This window comes from Carcharhinus amblyrhynchos, chromosome 19 (assembly GCF_965287045.1).
Source record: "Carcharhinus amblyrhynchos chromosome 19, sCarAmb.v2.hapA, whole genome shotgun sequence".
Taxonomy (NCBI): Eukaryota; Metazoa; Chordata; class Chondrichthyes; order Carcharhiniformes; family Carcharhinidae; genus Carcharhinus; species Carcharhinus amblyrhynchos.
The window spans coordinates 49,290,819-49,310,288 of NC_137342.1; the positions used below are offsets into that span (position 1 = coordinate 49,290,819).

Sequence of the window (19,470 nt, forward strand, 5' to 3'; positions counted from 1 at the left end):
AGTTAACTGCTTAACATTTAATGTAACATTAACAGTTAACATTCCCCATGGCAGTGTCTTGACCAGAGTTGACATGCCAGATTTGAATTTAAATAAAAACTTGGCAGTTAATTATTGCCTGGTACATTCTCCACAGAAATGCTTCTACCAAGAGTGGACTTGCTAACCAATCAGCAATCTTTTGTTCCCTTTGAAATTTGGTATTCTTGCATCTTCCTGATGAGTGCAGAAGAAATAGCATGTCTCTATTTTTCAGCAATACTTAAATTCCGAAGTACCACGTGACTAATATATACTAATATTGTTCTCACCGGAGCGACAAAGATTGAAGGGAGACCTGATAGTCTACAGGATTGTGAGAGGCATGGACAGTGTGCATAGTCAGAAGCTTTTTCCCAGGGTGAAAGAGTCAACTACTAGGGGGCATAGGTTTAAGGTGTGAGGGGCAAGTTTTAAAAGAGATGTATGAGGCAGATTTTTTGCACAGAGTGGTGGGTGCCTGGAACTCGTTGCCAGGGGAGGTAGTGGACGCGGATACGGTAGTGACTTTTAAGGGATGTCTTGACAAATACATGAATAAGATGGGAATAGAGGGATATAGTCCCTGGAAGCGTAGGGGGTTTTAGTTCAGTCAGGCAGCATAGTTGCTGGAGGCTTGGAGGGCCGAAGGGCCTGTTCCTGTGCTGTAATTTTCTTTGTACTGTCATGTTGAAATAAGCAAATGTTGCTGAAAATTGTTGTTATAGTCACTTTTCAAAAATGTACTTTTTTATTTGAAATGGTAGCCTTAAATCTAGGTTCATTTATAAATTGGCAATTCAAGGTCTGTTATTTGACAAAACCCTCATATTTGAAATTCTGAGCATATCTCATGTTGAACTTACATAAATAAAATTTGCAAGTTTTTTGGGCAGTAAAGATCAAATTAGTTACGTTTGCTATTTTGATAGGAGATTTTTCCCTCAAATAAATTTGCATTACCAACTCCTTTGTGCCATCATCATTGTAAACATATGACTGGTGGACTGGAAGTTAAGGCACACCATACTTCCTCTTCTCTCTTTCCTTCACCTGACTAATTTCTCTGGGGGCAATCTTATCAAAAAAGTTCTATGTCCTGCAGTAGCATGAAAACAAGAGAAACCTGTGCTTTTTTTTGGGCGACTTAAAAATTGAATCTGATCTGTCTTCGTCAAAAATTTTTGCCAAACCTGGAACCCGCCAGCAGGGGGAGTAGGCGAGGCCCAAATCGCCTGATAGCCGCATGCTACCTCACCCAGCTATAGCTGGCCCTCTGGCTGATGTCACCTCCACGTGTGTTCCTGGTCAAAGAGAGCACACCTCCACCTTGTGCTCACTTGCCAGATATCCAGTGCCAGTAAGCTCGTGAAAAGTGACAAATTGGGTGTGAATCTAATTTCTCAGCTTTCTCGCGACCTTACCGGCTCGCCCCACCCATCGGCTGGTCAGGCAAAATGGTAAGATCACTTCCTCTGACTTTCTTTAACCATGAATCAAACTAAAATGTGCAAACATTGGAGGCTCCCCAGTTGAAGTATTTGGTTATTTGAAACAGAGACAGACTATGGTGGGTCTCTGTTTAATCCCTGTTCTAAATTAGCTGATCTCAGCCTGGATGTAATTGGACCTGGATGGAAAAATTTAGTCGAGAAGCCTGTTCCAGTGACTCTTTTGAGATAGAGTGTGGACGACAGAGAGGAATAAAATAGAGGTTAACAGTGACACTCCCCAATCTCTACAAAGGCTAATGACACATGAAGTGAGGCCGTTTGAACAAGAAACCATGTGTAAGGCAAATTGAAGACCAATTCCTCAATTTAAGCCACTGAGTTTGCGTTTGATTGTGATTCATTGTCCACCTGAGCAAACAACAGTAGCTCTTATCCTCTCCGCTATCCATGCCCTTGAAATTAGTTTAGAATCATACAACATAGAAAGGGGCCATTTAAAAATATTCTTCAGCCTTTCAAGGGATGTGGGTGTCGCTGGCTACGCTAGCATTTGTTCCCCACCCCTTGAACTGAGTAGGCCATTTAGAAGTCAACCACGTTGCTGTGGGTCTGGTGTCCCATGTAGGCCAGACCAGGTAAGGACAGCTGATTTCCTTCTGTAGATGAACCAAATGGGTTTTTGCAACAATCAATGACAGATGTCATGGTTACTATGACTGAAACTGGCTTTATATTCCAGATTTATTAATTGAATTTAAATTCCACGGCTGCTGTGGTAGGATTGATTTGAAATCACAAGCTTTTGGAGTGGTGCTCCTTCATCAGGTGAAATGACAGTGAGTTCTGACCACTTCACCTGATGAAGCAGCAGTGCTCCGAAAACTTGTGATTTCAGTAAACCTATTGGATCATAACCTGGTGTTGTGTGACCTGTCATCTTGTCCACCTCAGTATCTCCACATCGTATTAGGATTTGAAACCTATGTCCCCAGAGTGAGATTATCACTGCACTACCGTCTCCCTTTCCGGGTCCATTGGGTCCACTATGCTTGTGTCAGCTTTTTCAAAGAACTATCTGATTAGTCCTACTCTTGCCATATAGCTCTTTAATTGATTTCTTTTTATATTCTTTCACAAGACATGGACACTTCGTTGCCCATCCCTAATTGCCCTTGTGAATATTGAACTGCTTCAATCTTGCTGTGTCTCATCCAAGGAAGTGGAGACATTCCTGACTTGTGCCTTGCAGATGGTGGACCAGCTTTGGGGAGTAAGGACATGAATTACTCATCGCAGAATTCCCAGTCTGTGATCTGCTCTTGCAGCCATAGTATTTATATGGCCTATCCAGTTCAGCTTCTGGCCAGTGATAACCCCCAGGATGTTGATAGTGAGTGGCTCAGCGTTGGTAATGCCACTGAATCTCATGGGGGGATGGTTAGATTCTCAGAGTCATAGAGATCTACAGCACAGAAAAAGGCCCTTTGGCCCATCGACTCTGTGCTGGTGAAATGCAAACCACCCAGCCTTGTTGGAGATGGTCATTGCCTGTCACTTGAGTGGCATGAATGTCATTTGCCACTTGTCAGCCCAAGTCTGGGTATTGTCCAGGTCTGGCTGCATTTGGACATGGGCTGCTTTGAGTTGTGAATGGCATTAAACACAGTGCAGTCATTAGCAAAAAAAAGCCTACTTCTGACCTTGTGATGGAAGGTGAAGCAGCTGAAGATGATTAGAACACTCCCCTGAGGAACTCCTGCAGAGATGTCCTGAGATTGAGATAATTGACTTCCAACAAGCACAATGATTTTTAAGCTGGTTATGACTCCAGCCCGTGGAGAGTTTCACCCTTATTGTCTTGGGCTCCAGTTTTGCTTTTCAAATTATATTTAATTCCTTATTGAAAGATACTGATGAATTTGTCCACACCACCCTTTCAAGCAGTACATCCCAGAGCATAACACACTTAGCTAAAAAAAAGATAAAATAATTGACCCATCTCTTATTCTTTGCTCGATTATCTTACATCAATGTTATCTGTTTATTGACCTTTCAATGTGAGCGCTGCCTACAAATCCTGTTTTAAATTTCCTGTTTTAAATTACATTATAGTTGCTATAACAAGCAGGGAATATGTTTTCTGATCTGTGGAATTTTCCAGATGGCTGCTATTATCAAGCTACGTAAAAAAGGTGCAATTCTGCCAAAGGAAGACCCCAACAGTGTGAAGAGGAAACTTCCTGACATGGAGGAGATGCCTGCAAAGATACTGGAGCGTATCGAGAAAAATCATTCTTCTACACATGGTGAGTTGCAGCTGAGAGACATCCAGGGACTGGTGTCCTCTATCCTGATGTGAACCACTCGTTGATTTCATTTTGAAACAGTCACCAATTCAAGAAGAGCAATATAACACGAAAGTTCTTTTGTTTCTATGAGCTCCTGAGAATTGTCCAACATTTATGATTTTCACTCTAACTTCACAACTTTTAACTGATTTATTTTTAACCGGCTTTTTTTTAACAAGAAAGCATTCTTGTAATTACCAAGTGTTGTTGAGGGAACTGGCTTGCAAAGGAAATTGAATGTATATTTGAAAAGGAAGCATTTTCAGTGTCCTGGGGAAAGAGTGGAACTAATACAACAGGTCTTAGAAAAATCTGGCACAAGTGTGATGGGCCCCAAAAGGGAGGTGATGATGACATCATAATCTCACTCAGGGGACACAGGTTCAATTCTCACTATAGCAGCTGGCTGAGTTTCAATTGAGTAAGTCTGGAATATAAAGCTAGCTTTAGTGATGCCTTTGACAATTATTCTTGGTTATTCTTAAAAACCCATCTCATAGAATCCCTACAGTGCAGAAGGAGACCATTTGGCCCATCGAGTCTGCACCAATCACAGTCCCACCCGGGCCCTATCCCCATAACCCGATGCGTTTACCCTAGCTAGTTTCCCTGACACTAAGCGGTAATTCAGCATGGCCAGCCCACCTAACCCACACACCTTTGGACTGTGGGAGGAAACTGGAGCACCCAGGAGGAAACCCATGTAGACACGAGGAGAACGTACAAACTCCACATGGGCAGTGACCCAAGCCGGGAGTCAAACCTGGGTCCCAGGCACTGTGAGACAGCAGTGCTAACCACTACCACTGTGCCAACCATCTGGTTCACTAATGTCCATTAGTGAAAGGAAATCTGCCGTCCTTACCTGCTCTGGCCTACATGTGATTCCAGTTCCACAGCAACATGGTTGACACTTACACTGCCTTCTAAAATTTCCTCCAAACCGTTCAGTTCAAGGACAATTATAGACGAGCAAGAAAAGCTGGCTCCTTTGTCAGTTGAGTCAGCTGAGGAAGGGGCAGCACTCCGAAAGTTTGTGATTCCAAATAAACGTATTGGACTTTAACCTAGTGCTGTGAGACATTTTATATATGCAGCCTGGTTATATGACATCTCTCTCTAGTAAATAGGAAGAAAAAATTGACCCCTTTCCTCCAAATTTATATTCAGTTTATGTTGTCCATTAATTTTAAAGTGATTTTCTTCCAACCCAGAATTGATCTTGTGAAGTTTCTTGCTACAGTACATGGGCCAGTGAATGATTGGTTACAGTGAGCAACAGGCAGACGCGATTTTGAGCTGTATCGTTCCGACACATCGGTAACTAGCAACAGCAATGGAGAAGAATAGTTAAAGAAGCAATTGTCTGGTAATCGGGGACCAATAAGCTGTTCCTGAACAAGCAGATTATCATCTTTCTTGTGTACTAAAAAGATTGAGACAGAGCAAACACTGCAACTCTAAAGCAAATTAAAGTGCAACTAGAAGGGAAAACTGATTTAGGATTACAAGAAAAGGTATCCTCACAACTCCTGCTATAATAAATTATTCCCCTAGTGCTGTCTTGCGATCCTTGTCAAATCGTTTTTCCTAACCATTATTGTGTTGATTGCAGCCTGTTAGATCCATGTTCCTGCCACTCATTCAAAGTCCTGATTAGTATGGTTCACTTGGCCATGTTAGAATCATCTCAACTCGTCCAACCCATGCTGTAGATTTTGTATCTGCTTTTAGAAACAAAGGGGAGAATTTTCCCGTCCCACCCATTATGGGAATCTTAGCTGGCAGCGGGCGGACCATGCTAAGGTTTGTTGACCTCAGGTGGGATTTTCTACTTTTGCGGCAAGTGTGGCTGGAAAACCCTGCTGAAAATCTCTGAAATGTTACTATTGCATCACTGTAAATAGCTGCCTCATTGCTCAACAAGGACACAGCAGCCTGGATTTTCACGAGCAGGTCGGAAGCACAGAGTCAAGACATTTCCTGGCTCTGCAAATCTGACCCAGGCGAAAGTGGCCCCAAGGGTCGCAAAGGCAGGATGGAGGCAAGAGACTGCCTCAAGCACTGGCATTCTATCAAAGTTATTGCAAAAGCAGAAAATTAAGAGTAGCCCTCACCCACAACACTCTCCCCAGGCCGCTCATACACCCCCTTGGCCCCTCTATGTTTCTCACCCAACACCTAGTATACACCATGAGAAGACCTCAGGACCAATGCTGACATTAAAGTTCCAAGTATCTATTGCAGGCTTAGTTTTAAAAGCATACTCTCGTTCATTATAAACCCATTTACAACTGCATTATCCCTTATAAGAAAAATGTTGCATTCGTTTGCATAATCTCTTATAACCTCAAGTATTGAATTTCATCGTCCACTTCAAAGAGTTCATAACCATTTAAAGGTGCCAACAAAACTGATAATGAATGTTTGTGAAAACAATCATGCAGCGCTAATCCAGTAATGGTAGCCCTAAGGCTTATGTCAACAGACAATGAAATAGCAAGCATTTTTTTTTAACACTCCAGACAATTTTTTTGAAGCATCAAGGACCAGGTGCTTTAAATGCCAACACCCTTGACAAGTTATTTCTCATACTTTGAGTAAAGGACAAACCTAGAGCCAGTCTTTTCCTTGACATTGATTTATACTGAACACCACAGAGTATAGCCGCAGTCTCCCCTTTATTTCCGTTGACATCAATGTAAACCAGTTCTTGTATACTTAAAAATAATTTGCTAATCTTCACAAAAAGATGTCCTCAATTAGTAACTGCTGCTCTCATTTGCAAACTAAAGCATGCAGGTCGTTGTAACAGGATTCCACCATTAACACTTTTGACAGTTCAATTTGACACTTTTGATAGTTTTTGACAGTTCTGAGTTTCACCGACTCCAAGGAGTTTGTACACTTTTCACACACACTCATTCCTAATTTTAACAATCACAAAAGGAACCTGACCTCCCCCAAAAGGACAGTTAATGTTCCTATAGGTATCCTGGGACCATATCCAAAGGATTATTTGCCTGGTTATCCAAAAAAATTCCATAAATTTTCAGACCTGCCTCTTCCAGTTCTACTCAGCACTTATAGCAAATTCACACGTGAATGGAAGCAGCCACCATATTCTGTGGGCCACTGCCTCAGTGAAAAATACATGCGCAAAACGCAACTTGACCCCTTTCCCACTCCCATGAAAATGGAGTTTGTATACGGAATTTCGATTTTCAGGCTTGTTGGCTGTTTTGTCAACAACAGGGAGAGTCTCTATCATTTGCAAAAATACAAACCAATGTCTTTTTATGTTACACATTTAACATAATGAAAAATGTTCCAAGATGCTGTTACAGAACATTAGGGAGGGTTACAAAGGAGCATTATATAACAAGGCAATAACACTGAGTCACAAATGGTATTGGGTGAGATGACAAAAAGCTTGGTCAAAGCCATGGATTTTTAAGAGGCTTAAGAGGAGAAAAATGAGGCTGGGAGGTGTTGGGAGGGAATTCCAGAGCTCAGGGCCCAGGCAGCTGAAGGCACGGCCACCAATGGTGACTTGATTATAATTGGGAATGGACAAGAAACCAGAATTAGAAGAACACCAATATTTCAGAGGGTTTGGGTTTGGAGGAGATAACAGAGATTTAGGATAATGTCATATATCAATTCCTGGCACTGTCTTGATTCTACCTATTGCAAATTTGCCTGTTCCGCATGTGGAGAATGCTTTACATTCGTAGAGTGAAAAAGATTGTGTAAACTAGATAATGTCGTGTATTCTTCTCATGATTTAAATAACCACCAAAGATCTAGCTGCTATCTTAATAAACATCAACTAGATTTAAAAACCAGGTTTATATTTTTATACAGTAGGGATCTGCATCTAAATATCGTGGTCTGTTGAGTAATCGTAAAATAAGTTGGAAAGTGGTAAATATTGAAATACAAAAAGATAATAACAAGTAAGAGAGAAATATAGATTTTTATTTTCACATAATGCAGCACCTGGGGAGGGTGTAGAGAGAAAGTGAAGAAAATAAGACTCCTAGTTTTCATTGGCCATATCCATACCACACCAGTTTTGTGAGAAGCTGTGGTGGCATGCCGCATGTATAACATTGCTAACCTCAAATACAGAGCCACATCAATACCACTATACTCATACTGAAGGGAGAAACCACTGAAGTAAATATTACTTAAGGATTCCCTCTAACTAAGGGGTCATTGAACTTTCCCATTTCCTATCTCTGCCACCAGGTCAGTTTCAGTTTTAATTCCAGTGCCCCGGGGTCTTCACAATAACAATTGCTTGCTCCGAGGCTGCTGGAATCTTGCTAGTTACAGGGATTATCAGGGTTTGTTTATTGTCTTAAGGTACTGATGCAGCGACAGGCAAGTGTTTATAAAAGCAACTAATCACAATTCTTGCCTGCTCTGTCTTTCATTAAAAACCCAGTGGTATAATATTCACAGATGAATAGAATAGTACCCTGACTGGAATTGCCATTTACGCCCAGTTATCCATTCATCATCTTGTAGGCAGCTGTATTGAAAGATCACACTTCTACTCCAAACAAGGGCTGAGCATTCGAACATATGCTAAAGCAATGTTTTTAAAAAAAAACAATATTTACCTTTGTACAATTTAATGACTGTAAGCTAGTGTATATTTTCACTGCTAGCCCAGAAGTTGCTATCTCAGCTATTTATCTGAGTCTTCTTACTGATATGCTCCTAATGCTTCAAGAAACTCTCATTTAGTTTTTGAATTGAAAAGAGGAACATCTTCCTGACATGTGATGGATATTATCTCTAGTAATATCTATATTATATCTAGTAATATGGGTTTCCTATTTGCTTCACACTAATATTTCAGATCCTCCTTATTTGAACAAAGAGCAAAGAAAATTACAGCACAGGAACAGGCCCTTCGGCCCTCCAAGCCTGCACTGACCATACTGTCTGACTGAACTAAAACCCCTACTCTTCTGGGGACCATATCCTTCTATTCCCATTCTATTCATGTATTTGTCAAGATGCCCCTTAAAAGCTATCGTATCTGCTTCCACTACCTCCCCCGACAGCAAGTTCTGGGCTTTTATTAAAGTGCAGCATGGCGTTTTCACATCACAATTATTTGTGCTACTGTGTTGTTGGAAGTACTTCCCCAAGCTGTTTATCTGTAGAAATTTTCTACAATGCATAATTTAACTGGCCTCCAAATCATATGATTATAATACAGATCAGCTGCATCTGCTGCAGGGGAGTTAAAGGTGCTGATAGACAGGTAGTTCGAGATAAGTGTGAGATTATAAGGGCAAGTGAAATATCAGGCAGTAAAACCGTCTATTTCATCACAAACCTTTGTCCCATTTAATAAAAGACGCTTGCTGCAAAGAACAATCAAAACATTCCAGCTGCGAGGATATAATTTTTATTCGTATTTCGGATGTGACGATTACTGACATTCAGTGCTCATCCTGAATTGCGCTTGAGGAGCTGGTGCTGAGCTGCCTTGAACTGCTGTAGTCCATGTGCTGCAAGTACACCCAGAACACTTAGGAAATGAGTTCCAGATCTTGGACCTAGCGACAGTGAAGGAACGGCGATATGGTCTGAGTCAGACTTGTGTGTGGCTTGGAGGGGGGCTTCCATGTGTTCTTATGCATCTCCTGCTTTAGTTTTCTAGTTGGAAATGCTCATCAGTTTGGAAGGTGCTATCAAAGGAACTTCGGCAAGTTACTGTGGTGCACCTTGTAGATGGTACACACTACCGCCACTGTGTGCTGGTGGTGTGGAGATGGTCAGTATTTAAGATGCTGGATGTGGCACCAATCAAGAAGGCTACTTTGTCTTGGGTGATATCAGACTTGAGTATTGTTGGAGTTGCACTGCTCAAGCAATTGAAGAGTATTTCATTGCATTCCTGCTGTTTACCTTGTAGATTGTCGATAGACTTGGGAGGATCAGGGGTAAATTACTCACTGCAGAATGAGATGAGTTATTTGCTGCAGACTTGCTGTTGTAGCTCCCTATTTATCTGACTATCCAGTTACGTTTCTGGCTGATAGTAAACTCCAGAATGTTGATAATGCAATTGAATGTCATGGGGAGGGGAAGGTCAGGTGCCACAAATATTATCTGCCCAAGTCTGTGTATCTAGTGGCAAATCATGAAAGCATTGGGAAAGAGGACAGATATTTGAAGAGAAATTGAAAGCTGTTCATGCCTCTGACACTCTGGGCTTGGCAGCCTAGCATCACAGCATCAACTTGAAACCTTTGGGGGTTTTATTGGCAGGCTAGTTCAGTGTATGTTGGTCATATAATGTAAACTTTGGTATATGTGGTGAACAAATAATACAGTACTTTAAAGCAGAAAATTATTCAACATTTACGCATGAAGATTTTTTAACCCCCAAACCTGTTTTTAAATTCTGTTTCCTCAGATGAAGGAAATGATGAACCAACTTTAAAGAAGCACCGTTCACAGCTGGAGTACCTGGACTCCGAAGAGTTTCAGAAAATACTGAACGCAAGGTCGAGACATGTTGGCGCAATGCAAGAAGTACGACCAGTCTGTCTCTGTCTCTCCTGTCTAACTGCAATACTGCACAGTACAGAACAAGGCCAGTTGTGGTTTACATTCAGGCCCTGTTTTTCCTGTTGAAACTCCACTGACTAATCATATAATGGCAGTCTGTGTTCCACTCGGCAGGTCCAGGGGACTTAATCATATTTGCTTTTGCTACGAGACATTTATAATCTGGCATGGAAGCACTGCCTAACTCAGACTTCTTGCAGGCTATAAAATGTGCGCATAGAGCAATTTTTTTCCTCCCTGTCTCATTTTGCCAGTATGCACACCTACTGTTGGTCAGTCAACAGTGTTGCACTCTGTTCTCAATCCAAAAATTCAAATCAACCCTTTAGAATTTAGCGGTAGTATTTGTACAAGTTTGGAAAGGTAAATGCCATATTTTAAGATATTGCTTTTAATTTGTGTAGTTGACATTATCTCGCACACAGTTTGTGTGAAGGACCATGGTTATAACCACAATGGATGCATTATGCTTACTTCTACTCAAAATGTTTATAAACTGTATCACAGTGATATTTAGATTAACACCTTAAAAATCCCTGGTGACAGAACAATTGAAATTGCTTGAGGGTTGAAAGAATTTCTGTTTCCTGATGAAAAGAAGTACAGCAACTTGTATTTATGTATGCCTTTAACAACAATCCTACTTACTACACGGGAGAACTACCAAATAAAATTTGGCGCAAGCCTAATCAGGAGATGTCAGGACAGATGACCAAAAGCTTTGTTAAATTCCAGAGTTTAGGCCAGAAGGCTATTCCCCATATTCCAGATTGCCCAACCAGGGGAAACAGACTCTCAATGTCAAACCTGTCATGTCCTTTGAGAATCTTTCATGTTTCAATGAAATTCTCCTAATCTCCAGAGAGCATGGGCCCAATTTAGTCGGTTTCTTATCATAGGATAACTATCCAATCCTAGGAATCAGTCTAGTGAACTGTCACTATACCACCTCCATTCTTCCGTTAAATATGGCGACTAAAACTGCACAGAGGACTCCAGCACTCGCCAAAGTCCTTACAATTCGAGCAAGATATCCTTATTTTTGTACCCCAATCTCCTTGCAATAAAGGACAACATGTTATTTGCCTTCCTAATTGCTTGCAAGTCCTGCACATTAATTTTGTGTTCCTTGTAAAAGTACACCCAGGTTTCTCTGAATATTAGCTTTAGAAGTTTCACATCTTTTAAAACATTTTCTGCCTTTCTTACCTCACACTTGAATGACCTCACACCTGCCCATATTATAACCCATCTGCCACCTTGTTGTCTACTCAAGCTGTCTTTCCTCTCTTTTCGTAACTGGTTTTGGAGAAGAGCCATACAAACTCAAAATGTTAACTCTGTTTCTCTCTCCACAGATGCTGCCAGACTTATCATGAATTTTCTGTTTTTACATCTGTGTTCTCCTCCCAGCTTATGTCCCATCTAGCTTTATATAGTTAGCAAACTTGGGTATATTACTCTTGGTCTCATCATCAAAGTTATTAAAATAATTTTTAATAAGTTGAGATCCAGCACTGAAACTTGCAGCACTCTACTTGTTGCAGGCTGCCAACTAAGAAGTTCCCTTTTGCTTCATGTACACTAACCAATCCTCTATCCATGCCAGAGCAGCAGCGTGCCGTAGTGTTAGCACCACTGCCTCACAGCTCCAGGGACCCGGGTTCAATTCTGGCCTGTCTGTGGAGTTTGCCCATTCTCCATGTGCCTGCATAGGTTTCCTCCAGGTGCTGCAGTTTCCCCTCTCAGTCCAAAATTGTGCAGATTAGATGGATTGGCCATGGTAAATTACCCCAAGATGTGTAGGTTAGGTGGATGAGCCATGGGAAATGTGTGGAGTTGCGAAGGTAGTGCAGGGCAAAGGGCCGAGGTGGAATGCTCATATAGTCAGGACACACTCGGTGGGCCAAATTACTTCTTCTGCACTGTAGGGACTCTATGATATATCATCCCCAATTCTGAGTCCCAATTTTTTTTAAATGTCCATTGAAAATGGTAGTGCCCTCTCCTGATTGATAAGGTCATGGGTCTATCAAGCGCCCAGAGACTTGAGCACCTAATCTAACATCTCAAAGATAGTGAGACTTGTATTTATGTAGCAGCTTCTACACAGGACACCCCAAAGTACTTTAGAGCCTGTGAAGTACTTTCTGTAGTGTAGTCACTTGTAATGTAGGAAATATCACTGCCACAAGCAACACTTATAATGGCCAGATTGTTTTGTGATGTAAGTTGAGGGATAAATATTGGCCAGGCCCCTGGCGAAAACTTGTCTGCTCTCCTTCGAAATAACCGCCATGGGATATTTTACTCCCACTTGAGAGGGTAGACAGCCTCAATTTAAATATGCTACCTCATCTTTTAATCTTAGTGAGAACACTGCCAGATGTGAGTTCCCCTCCAAGTCACTCACCATCCTGACTTGGATCTACTCATTCACTGTTGCTGGGTCAAAATTCTGGAATTCCACTCCTAACTGCACAGTTGGTGTGGTGTTCCTGCACCACGTGGACTACAGCATTTCAAGAAGGCAGCCCACCACCACCTTCTAAAGGGCAATTAGGGATGGCCATTAAATGCTGACCTAACAAGCAACACCCACCTCCTGTGAAAGAAAAAATATTGACTGTGGTGCAACAGAGTGCAGCTGTGTATCTCATAGGAACATAGGAATTAAAAGCAGATTAGGCAAATTCAGCTCTTCGAGCCTGCTCCACCATTCAATCAGATCACAGCTGATCTCTCCTTGATCTCGAATCCACCTCCCAACCTGTCCTCTATATCCCTCTTTGCCTTTTTTAAACTAAAAATATGTTTGTCTCCCTCTTGAAACCATTCAAAATCATGCTGTGGACAGTGAGTTTCACAGATTCACTACCCTCTGTGAGAAGTAATCCCTCTTCACCCCAGTTTTAAATCTATCAGTTCTCAACCTGTACAAAGAACGAAGAAAAGTACGACACAGGAACAGGCCCTTAAGCCCTCCAAGCCTGTGCCGATCATGATGCCTTAACTAAACTAAAGAAGAAATCTTCTGCCCTTCCTCAAACCATATCCCTCTATTAGCTCCCCATCCAGATACCTCTTAAATGTTGTTAATGTACCTGCTTCCACCACCTCTGGCAGCGCATTCTAGTCACCCACCGTTCTATGTGAAAAACTTCCCTTAAACTCTCCCCTTTGTAATTGGTACTTCCACCCTTGGAAAAAACCTCTGACTATTCATCTTGTCTATGCCTCTCATAATTTTGGAGATCTCTGACCTCTATACCTGTGACCTTTTGTTCGAGATTGCCCCATAAGAGGAAACATTTAGTCCACAGTTATATTATCAATCTCTTTTAAAATTTTGTATCAGATCCCTCTCATCCTACAAGCCCAAACTATTTACTCTCTCCTCAGACATCGACCCCTTCAACCCCGGAATCAATCTGGTGAACCTCCTCTGAACTGCCTTCAATGCTACTACATCCTTCCTCAAATAAGGAGACCAAAGCTGGACACAATACTCCAGATGTGGTCTCACGAACACCCTATATAATTGCAACAGTATTTCTCTACTTTTGCACTCCAGTCCCTTTGCAATAAATGCCAATATCCCGTTTACCTTTTTTATTACATGCTGCACCTGCATACCTGCTTTCTGTGATTCATGAACACACACTCAGATCCCTCTGCCTGGATGAATTTTGAAATTGCTTTCCATTTACCTTTCTATTTTTTCTACCAAAATGGATAACCTTACACTTATCCACATTAAGCTCCATCTGCCGAATTTTGTCCCATTCTCCTAGCCTATTTATAGCAGCCTGTAGAATCTTTGTATCTTCTTCACTGCCTGCTTACCACCTATTAGTATCATTGGCAAATTTTGCTATGTTACAATGTCCTTGCTTGCAGATCATTTATATAGATTGTAAACAGTCCTCGAGGACTGACCGCTGCGGCACTCTGGCAGTTACATTTCGTCAGCCGGAGAAGGACCCGTTTTTCCCGACCCTCTGTTTTCTGTCAGTCAGCCAATCCAATCTGTTACTCCCACCTCCAATCTCCACATTACAACACTTCATCACTCCAAAGTTTATTGTCTGTGAAGTATTTTGGGATATCCTTTGGCCATGAAAAGTGCTATGTTAATACAAGTTCATTCTTTCTGTAATTGAAAGGAGAAGTTGAATTTTAAAACATCAGGGCAATAATGATTAATCGCTTAGAATTTTCCTAGTCTTTACTAATTGTGGCCCGTTTAACATACGAGTTAGGAGTAGGCCATTTGCCCCTCGAACCTGTTCCTCAGTTCAGCTGATCTGATTGTGAACTCAACTCCACCTTCCCCCTACCCTCAATAAGTTTGACTCCCTTGTTAAGGGATCTTAAAAATCTACCTATCTCTACCTTAAAAATATTCAATGATGCTACCACTCCCTGGGAAGGAGGGTTTCAAAGACTCATGACCCCCGAGAGAAGACCTTTCTTCTCATCCCCGCCTTAAATGGGAGATCCCTTATTTTTAAGCTGCGTCCCCTAGTTCTAATGAGCATTGGCATATACATAATGTATGTGTGTGTACTGACCAATAAGCTGTAAATACATGAAAAATATTTGTTAATGTTTGTATTTTAGCTTTAATTTTGCTTAAAGGTATATATTCCATTCAGAAATACTAACTGTGATCTGGTAACAGGATTGAGAACTGTCTTATGTTTCAACAGGTAGAGGCAGAGCTTCAAGAGCAATACTTTGAACCACTGGTGAAGAAAGAGCAAATGGAAGAAAAAATGAAAAACATCCGTGAGTTGAAGTGCAGAGTGGTGAGCTGTAAAACGGTGAGTGAATTTATGGGATCAGTGAACCAGTGTGTACAACCATCCTCTACTGAACTGCTCATAATCAAAGAACTCATTTGTATCCTGTGCTGCAAATTAAATGTGGCAATAATTTGTGATAAATTCAAGAGTTTATGGTTTTACAACTCTGAAAAACAAGACATTTTGAGAACCTGATGTAACTTTCCATTACAGTCATGTTTTACAATAATGCAGCAATGTTTTGGATTAATGAGAAACAACTGACTTTCCTTAAACAGGAAAAATAGAGTCATAGAGGTTTACAGCATGGAAACAGGCCCTTCAGCCCAACTTGACCATGCCACCCAGTTTTTAACCTTTAAGTTAATCCCAATCACCCACGTTTGGCCCATATCTCTCTCTACCGATCTTACCATGTATCTGTCTAAATGCTTTTTAAAGGACAAAATTATATCAGTCTCTACTACTACCTCTGGCAGCTCGTCCCAGATACTCCCCATCCTCTGAGTTAAAAAAATTATCCTCTGGACCCTTTTGTATGTCTCCCCTCTCACCTTAAACCTATGCCCTTTTGTTTAAGACCTTTGGGAAAAGATTCTGACTGTATCTTGTATATGCCCCTCATTATTCATAAAGAAAATTAATCTCTTATCTTCGATATTGTCATCCCATCTACCCTGACTGAAGGTATTATCCAACACTCTTGACTCACTCTGAAGTCATTCAGACTCATCTCTCTCTCTCTCTTTCCCTATAGCTTGGTATCTACGAGGTGTGTGCACGAGCAGCTTTAGCCAATTCACCCAGCTCCGTCTCTAATTGCAGAGCTTAATCTTATCTGTAGTACTTATACCAGGAGAAATTTCTACTTCATTCATGTGCTTTGCAATCACCAGCACTGACACCTAAGATTTGTGACACAAAAACCTACAGAAGACAATATATTAAGGCTAAAGCAGATTTTTTTTTAAATGACATTTCAGTTTCTCTTTTGATTTTCCTCACCTCTTCTTGCCTTGTGGAATTAATCTCTACTGGAATTTAAAGAACAAACTTTCAGCATAAGTCTGTAGGACAAGCCTTACCAAGTCCCGTTCACCTAGTGTTGTTGTGCCAGCTGTGTAATTTTGGCTAGTGGCCTACCAAATTTAAAATTTCGTCCTTGTATTCAAATCCCTCCATAGTCTGGCCCCAGCCTACCTCTGTAGCCTCCTCCAGACCTAGATCTTTCATGCTGTTTGTTTGTCCAGTACTGGCTTCTAATGCATGCCTTTGCAATATCATTGATGACTATACTTTCACCTGCCTAGATATGAAGCTCTGAAATTGCCTAAATCTCTCCAATTTTAATTTTTGCTTCCATGTACCCCTTGAGACTTGTCTCTGACCATGCTTTTGGTGACCTATCCTCGTGCCTTTTTGTTTAGCTCAAAGTCAGTTTTTAGCAACACAGAGTGTTGACAGTACAGTTGACAGTACAAAATGAGACCGTTGGGCCATCGTGGTCCGCACTGGCCAAAAAATGAGCCTCCCAGCCTAATCCCAATTTCCAGCATTTGGTTCATAGCCCTGCAGGTTACGGCATATGAGATGCATATGCAGACACCTTTTAAATGAACTGAGGGTTTCTGCCTCTACTGCCCTTTCAGACAGCACATTCCAGACTCCCACAACCACCTGGGTGAAAAAACTTCTCGTGTTTTTTCAGCACGGTAGCACAGTTGTTAGCATTGCTGCTTCACAGCTTTAGGGATCTGGGTTTGATTCCCGGCTTGGGTTGCTGTCTGTGTGGAGTTTGCATGTTCTCCTCGTGTCTGCGTGGGTTTTGTCCGAGTGCTCTGGTTTCCTCCCATAGTCCAAAGATGTGCGGGTTAGGTTGATTGGCCATGATAAAATTGCCCCTTAGTGTCCTGAGATGCATAGGTTAGAGGGATTAGCGGGTAAATATATAGGGATATGGGGTGGGGCCTGGGTGGGATTGTGGCCGGTGCAGATTTGATGGGTCAGGTGGCCTCTTTCTGCACTGTAGAGTTTCTATGATTCTATGTCCCCATTTTGTCTGACCTTCAAATGGTTTACTACATTTTAGGTGCTATTTAAATATAAGCTGTTGTTGACATAATTTTTTTTTGTGATTTTTGGTACAGTAATTCCTCATTTAATGCCCTAATTGTGTTCTTTAAGAATGTGACATTGAGCCAGATGATGTTAAGCAAGTCAGATTTTCCCATAATAGTTAATGTATAATGGAGTACGGTTCCATATGAGTTTCTCCCTTAATCCCCAGTGAGTCTCTCACGGGTCTCTTTTATCTGGGTGAGAAGCAATACTTAGTACTTTTGGGCATTTGGAGTGAGGAAGCAAGCAAACCACAAAGGAGGTGAGGGGAGGGTCAGGGAGTGAGGCAGTGAGCAAGTTGGGCTGAACTGGGAATCTCTAATGCAATTCCTGCACACCAACCTCCCAACAGCACCCTTGCTTTGCTCTGTTGACGGCAGCGACGATGCGCACCTCAACCTTCAACGCATACCGGAAAAACAAGCCCTAAAGAATAAAACAATTGAAAACAGCATAACGTTAAGTGGAGTGACTTAAAGCGAGGACTTGCTGTATCTTGATTTCTGAGTCCCAGTGTGCTGTATAAAGACTTAGGTCAGTCCATTCATAAGTCATTCCCTTATCGCTGGAGTTCACAAACTCAGATCAACTGAGGGAGAATTCCCCCAAGATCAGGTCAGGCAGGGTGCAGAGCTAAGAGAAAGGAAGAAAACATTTTTTCCAAAATTATCTCTAACTGTCACAGCAGTCTCAGTGATGGGCGATTTTTTTCTTCAATAACTTCAGATTTGTTTAATAATTTCTGAGAGATGGATCATTTATTCTGTGGGGGAATGATTTTCTCGAAGTGCAAATTGAAAGTGACAAGGAACATTGCTGGCAGTGTCCTGTATAACATAGCAAGAAGTTTATAAAAAAACAGAGACTACTTTGTTCTACTGCCAAGTTGGTGGAAATCATACTATTTCTGTACAGCTGCGATTATATCAGATTTGGAATATTGTGTACAGTTCAGTCGTTGCAGTGAAAGGCAACCATCCAGGCACTGCATAATGATCAATGTTGTTCGCAAGGTGACCTATGTAAAGATGGCTTGATTTTAAAATCTATAGCTCTACAGTTTCAAATAGAGGACCCTTTATAGAGCTTTCTCAGCCTTTATAAAACATAGGGTCAGACTCAGAAGTAGGATTAATGGTGAAGCTATTAGTGCTGACTGTAATCAGAAATAAACTGACAGCAACCACGTGTTTAAGAATCCTGGGAAATCCCTATGTCCAGTTTTCTTGCTAATTACAGGGAACTAACTAAAGTACTTTGACTGATTAGATTAAAGATATTACTCAGACTGAACTATATTTTTAAACCTGCTTGTGATATCCCCTGGCAAAAACGACCAAAAGGTCACTTGATGGGAAACTCTGATTCAAACCTTCATTGACCAAGTGCTCTGTTGACCTTGGAGATGTTAAAGAAATCGCACAGAATGTGAAAACAGGCGGCCTGCTGTATAGGAACTAAAAGATAAAGATCCTGGTAAAATCTCGGAAGCCCAGATGTAAGTAGAACAAGAAAAGATAGCGGAATAAGAAGGCCCACCATCTTTTTCTTGCTTTAGTCAAACTTAGCATTGGACTGTTTACAAAGTCTTAATAAGAGTTTGTGCAAAGTCAGAGCTCCTGAGATTCTGACCTGGCTTGGGCAGGCAGATAGGTACATGACATCTTTTGGAATTTAAATGGTAGTAAGGAAATGATTGAGTTAAATCAGTCCCCTGTACGTGTAAAATAAAAGGTGGAAATCAGAAACATTTTTTCTGTCTCTTTTATCTTTGTCTTAAGCTCACCTGGGTTGGTTCATTCTGCCCTTCAATCTCTTGTTCATTTCCATCTTGCTGCTATTATTTAATTGAATTATGGGGTTTCTGTGCTGGCCAAATCTCAAAGCAAGCATCACTTTCAAGCCACAAACTTGCACAGCTGTCTAAAAGCATGGTCAAAGAAAGAGGTTTTAAGGACCAACATAAAGGAGGAAAGGGCAACGGAGTGATTTAAGGAAATTGGGGATGCACAAGAGACCAGAATTGGAGGAGCCGTGGCAGATTGAGGAGTTTGAACAGATGGAAGAAGAAAGGAATGCAACTGCTTCTTACAGCATTTGAAATTAAACAAAAATAATTTTCAT

General features: G+C 41.3%; 1 protein-coding gene across 1 annotated transcript in view; it reads left to right on the forward strand.

Moving 5' to 3' along the window:
- The window catches only part of mcm10 (minichromosome maintenance 10 replication initiation factor), a 56,122-nt gene that overhangs the window by 24,055 nt on the left and 12,597 nt on the right, over positions 1-19,470 (forward strand). Inside the window, exons 15-17 of the mRNA XM_080207107.1 lie at positions 3,634-3,778; positions 10,266-10,384; positions 15,133-15,246. Of these exons, the coding sequence (XP_080063233.1) occupies positions 3,634-3,778; positions 10,266-10,384; positions 15,133-15,246 (378 nt within the window). The remainder of the gene's footprint in view (positions 1-3,633; positions 3,779-10,265; positions 10,385-15,132; positions 15,247-19,470) is intronic.